Source organism: Salvelinus sp. IW2-2015, unplaced genomic scaffold (assembly GCF_002910315.2).
Source record: "Salvelinus sp. IW2-2015 unplaced genomic scaffold, ASM291031v2 Un_scaffold3168, whole genome shotgun sequence".
NCBI classification, from domain to species: domain Eukaryota; kingdom Metazoa; phylum Chordata; class Actinopteri; order Salmoniformes; family Salmonidae; genus Salvelinus; species Salvelinus sp. IW2-2015.
The window spans coordinates 28,369-33,643 of record NW_019944456.1 but is presented as its reverse complement, the minus strand read 5'-3'; the positions used below and the strand labels follow the sequence as shown (position 1 = coordinate 33,643).

At 49.8% G+C, this 5,275-nt stretch overlaps 1 protein-coding gene across 1 annotated transcript in view; it reads right to left on the bottom strand.

The window, feature by feature from the left end:
- Positions 1 to 7: 7 nt before the first annotated feature.
- tktb (transketolase b) overlaps positions 8 to 5,275 on the bottom strand; it is a 13,787-nt gene continuing 8,519 nt past the window's right edge. Inside the window, exons 7-13 of the mRNA XM_070440915.1 lie at positions 5,085 to 5,092; positions 4,814 to 4,978; positions 2,034 to 2,190; positions 1,107 to 1,237; positions 831 to 1,011; positions 342 to 461; positions 8 to 254 (exon numbers count right to left, since the gene is read on the bottom strand). Coding sequence (XP_070297016.1) covers positions 82 to 254; positions 342 to 461; positions 831 to 1,011; positions 1,107 to 1,237; positions 2,034 to 2,190; positions 4,814 to 4,978; positions 5,085 to 5,092 — 935 coding nt within the window. The 3' untranslated portion in view covers positions 8 to 81. The remainder of the gene's footprint in view (positions 255 to 341; positions 462 to 830; positions 1,012 to 1,106; positions 1,238 to 2,033; positions 2,191 to 4,813; positions 4,979 to 5,084; positions 5,093 to 5,275) is intronic.

Sequence of the window (5,275 nt, the reverse complement as noted above, 5' to 3'; positions counted from 1 at the left end):
CAGAGAGCAGAGAAGAGTTGTGTATATCCCAAATGTCACCCTATATAGTACACTACTTTAGACCAGGGCTCATAAGCTGTTTCAGTTAGCGAAGGTCTGGCGCACGGCGTTGGCGATGTGTTTGGCGCTGATGCCGTACAGGTCCAGGAGCTCCTGAGGTTTTCCACTCCGGGGTATACGGTTCACCGCCAGGCGCGTCACAATGATACCAGGCTCCTCCCCCACCGCAGACAGCACCGCCTCCCCCAGACCACCTGGTGACAGAGGTAGAGGGGGGGGTTAGAAACAGAGCCACTGAGGGCCACGATGAAGCACAAAACAATTAACAGACGTGTCCTCACCCTCTCTGTAGTGGTCCTCGACGGTGATGATTCTCCCGCCGGTGGCGCGGGCGCTCGATAAGATGGTGGCGGCGTCCAGGGGCTTGATGGTGAACGGGTCAATCACACGGATGTTCACTCCTACACACACGACACGCACTAATGAGCCGCAATTCTTCCTCGTCAAATAGTATTTGTTATTGTTTTACTACAGTGATTTAGTGAACTGCTGCACATTCAGAAAGAGCTGTTCCACCAGAAACCAGTTAGTGGAAGAAAAACTAAATCTGAATTTAGATTGGATTTTTTTTTTTAAATAAGAAACTGCATTGAGACAAAATAAATCAGAATTGATACAATTAGAACAATTACTTTGACTTAAATAATTAAACATCAAGCTGTTGTCATTCAGCTGTTGGACATTTAAGGAATACAACTGTCAGTTAAGGTTGAATCCAGGCCACAGTTTGTGGTGTATTTCTCTGCCGGGCCACCAGGAGGCGCTCTTACCCTCGCTGGCCAGCAGGTCAGCAGCAGTCAGGGCTTCATGCAGAGTCACTCCAGCTCCAATCACCGTCACCTTGTCACTGTCGGACTGACGCACCACCTTGGCCACGCCCACCTCAAACTTCTCCTTGGGGTCGTAGATCACCTTTAGTTCTGGTCTGGTGATGCGGAGGAAACAGATTCCCTGGAACACATACAGGGCTTAGTTCATACCGCCCCGTCTCCCCCCCTCGGGTTCCCTCGCACCCCCACCCCCCTCGGGGAAAACTAGGTTCTGACCTTGGTGTTAGCAGCCAGCTCCACAGACCTCTCGGTGGAGACGCCGTCACTTGGGTAGAACAGCGTGCATGTTGGGATAGCGCGAAACATGGCGATGTCTTCCAATGCCATCTGGGAGGGGCCATCCTCACCTGAGGACAGGAAGTAACGTACACAGGCATCAGTAAACATGAATATCAACTAGAAATCACTTGCCGATGATCTGATGTACTTGACCAATATTGAAAAATCAATAATCCCTGTGTAAAATATTCAGAATACTCAGAAATGTTTGTGGGAAAAATGAAATAATGTCAATAAGAATTCCCTCTACAGCAATCCTTCAAGGGGACCACAAAACAGTGATTAATTAGTGACTAAAATTCATTCCATTACTTAATATGAAAGCAGATTTAACTTCCCATAAAATCTTACAGGTAGAATAAACCTCTAAAATAGCATGGCTCCTAAAGTTTTAGTATTTATTTTCAGTAATACCATTTACCCACCAAACATATTACTTCAAAAGTATATTTGTTTATAAACAGACTATAGGGGCAAAAAAAACTCGGAATAAGAAATCCGGCTTGACGCCTTCCTACGTCCGGAGGGCGGCTTGACAATTGAATTTCAAAGGGTCAACATTTCTGTACCCCCACTTTAGTGGAGAGACCACATGCCCCGTACCCCCACTTTCAGAATAACTACCTCTTGCTAAGTCCGATCCACATTACACCGTACAATTACAGCTTCATTTATACAAATGTATTTTTCATGATCAAATGTCCACGAGAGCCGTTGCCTGAGAATTATTCTCTACCATCAGCCGGCGCCAACGTCGTTTTAGAGAATTTGGCAGTATTCAGGGACAGGGAATTGGAGCGCGATTGGTTATTGAAATAAGGAGTTTGATTGGTGGAGGGAAATCGGTGATTAGACAGTACTGACCAATAGAGACTCCACAGTGTGATCCCGCCAGGTTGATGTTAGACTCTGAGACGGCAGCCATTCTGATATGGTCGTACGCCCGGGACAGGAAGGCAGCGAAGGTGCTGGCGAAAGCCACCGTGCGGTCCCGTGTGGCACAGCCGATCGCCACGCTCACCTACACAGAAAATAAGATTTTTTTAAAAGGTGGATACATTCTTTTTTTTTTTTGCAGGGTCATTTCTGGAACTAATAGTGGAAGGATAAAAGTTTAAGATTACCAGGATGAGTACTGCGCTGACCAGCTGGCAGGTGTCTGGACATTTTCAACCTCTCCCTGACTCAGTCTACAATACCGAAATGTTTCAAGCAGAAACATGTCGGTATTGTAGACTGAGTCAGGGAGAGGTTGAAAATGTCCAGACACCTGCCAGCTGGTCAGCGCAGTTACGTTGGCGCCCAAGAACGCCAACGTAACAATCTAAATGACTATCGCGCCGTAGCACTTGCATCTGTAGCCATGAAACACCTTGAAAGGCTGTGCATGGCTCCACGTCAACCCCCATCACCCAGACCCACTCCAAATTCCGCCCCAACATCTGTTAGCCATGAAACACCTTGAAAACTGGTCATGGCTCACGTCAACCCCATCACCCCAGACCCACTCCAATTCGCCCCAAACATCTGTAGCCATGAAACACCTTGAAAGGCTGGTCATGCTCACGTCAACCCATCACCCCAGACCCACTCCCAATTCGCCCAACATCTGTACATGAAACACCTTGAAAGCTGGTCATGGCTCACTCAACCCCCATCACCCCAGACCCACTCCAATTCGCCCCAACATCTGTACCCATGAAACACCTTGAAAGCTGGTCATGGCTCACGTCAACCCCCATCACCCAGACCCACTCCAATTCGCCCCCAACATCTTAACCATGAAACACCTTGAAAGGCTGGTCATGCTCACGTCAACCCCATCACCCAGACCACTCCAATTCGCCCCAACATCTGTACCATGAAACACCTTGAAAGGCTGGTCATGGCTCACGTCATCCCCATCACCCCAGACCCACTCCAATTCGCCCCAACATCTGTAACCATGAAACACCTTGAAAGCTGGTCATGGCTCACGTCAATCCCCCATCACCCCCAGACCCACTCAATTCGCCCCAACAATCTGTAACCATGAAACACCTTGAAAGCTGGTCATGGCTCACGTCAACCCCATCACCCCAGACCCACTCCAATTCGCCCCAACATCTGTAACCATGAAACACCTTGAAAGCTGTCATGCTCACGTCAACCCCCATCACCCCAGACCCACTCCAATTCCCCCACATCTGAACCATGAAACACCTTGAAAGGCTGTCAGGCTCACGCCACCCCCATCACCCCAGACCCACTCAATTCGCCCCAACATCTGTAACCATGAAACACCTTGAAAGGCTGTCATGGCTCACGTCAACCCATCACCCCAGACCCACTCCAATTCCCCAACATCGCAACCATGAAACACCTTGAAAAGCTGGTCATGCTCACGTCAACCCCATCACCCCAGACCCACTCCAATTCGCCCCAACATCTGTACCATGAAACACCTTGAAAGGTGCTCATGCTCACGTCAACCCCCCATCACCCAGACCACTCCAATTCGCCCCAACATCTGTAACCATGAAACACCTTGAAACGGCTGTCATGCTCACGTCAACCCCCATCACCCCAGACCCACTCCAATCGCCCCAACATCTGTAGCCATGAAACACCTTGAAAGCTGTCATGGCTCACGTCAACCCCATCACCCAGACCCACTCCCAATTCGCCCCACATCTGTAGCCAGAAAGCTGTCATGGCTCACGTCAACCCCCATCACCCCAGACCCATCCAATCCCCAAATCTGTAGCCATGAAACACCTGGAAAGCTGTATGGCTCCGTCAACCCCCATTCACCCCAACCCACCCAATTCGCCCCAACATCTGTAGCCATGAAACACCTTGAAAGGCTGGTCATGGCTCACGTCAACCCCCATCACCCCAGACCCACTCCAATTCGCCCCAACAGAAGACACAATCTTCCCCCTCGGGAGGCCGTAAATATTTCTCATGAGCCCTCAGATCCTCAATAAGTTCTACAGCTGCACCATCGAGAGCATCTTGACTGACTGCTTGGCCAAGGCCCCTGCCATTCAGGACCTCCCCTATACCAGGCTGTGTTAAAGCCCCCTCCCCCCAAAATCTATATTTTATTAAATTTAACCAGGCAAGTCAGTTAAGAACAAATTCTTATTTACAATGACGGCCTACCCCAACCAAACCCGGACGACGCTGGGCCAATTGTGAGCCGTCCTATGGGACTCCGGTTCACGGCCGGTTGTGATACAGCCTGGAATCGAACCAGGGTCTGTAGTGGTGCCTCTAGCAGAGATGCTGCGCCACTCATGATGTTATTTTCTACTTCCCGTATATAGCTGTGTTATTTTCTATTCGTTATTCACTGTATTCATTCCTTGTCACGCTAATATAATATATAAATAATGGGCCCTTTCCCAACGAGTTAGTCTACGAAGAACGTGCCAAATTAAACGTGATCCTTCTGACAGCAGTACCAATATGTGGGTACTTTTGAGAAGGCCGTCGGGGTATGCAAGCCCAGTTTAGTCAGAGCCTCTACTCACACCCCCCCATCATATTCTGATCAGTGACGAAACGCTCTACGAAGCGTTCAGGGTAGACCACATTATCGTCCACCCTCTCCATGTTCTCTCTCCCCCCCAGTCTCGTCCCTCCTACATCCAGCTCACCATGTTCTGTTCAGCAATGAAGCACTCGACGAAGCGTTCAGGGAAGGCCTTGTGGAACATCTCAGAGAAGGTAGAGTTCTTCATGTCAGCGTCCAGAGCCACCACCCTCTGACTGGACTGACCCAGTTTAGCCAGGGCCACGCCATACGCCTTACGAGTAGCCACCTAGGAGGAGAGAGGAGAGGGGTTAACCGTTTAGCCAGGGCCACGCCATACGCCTTACGAGTAGCCACCTAGGAGGAGAGAGAGGAAGGAAGACAGGAAGTGTTACCCAGGAGCCTACAGATAAAGTTGAACATGTGGGCATAAGTCAGAGGGGGGCGTGTCCCTGATATTGTAGGCAGGAGAGAGGTCTGCGGTGCCTGTGACCTGTCTCCTAGTAAGAAGGGCTAGGCAGGGTGATAGGTATAGGCGAGAGGTCGCGTGCCTGTGACCTGCTCTAGTAGAAGGGCTAGCTAAGGG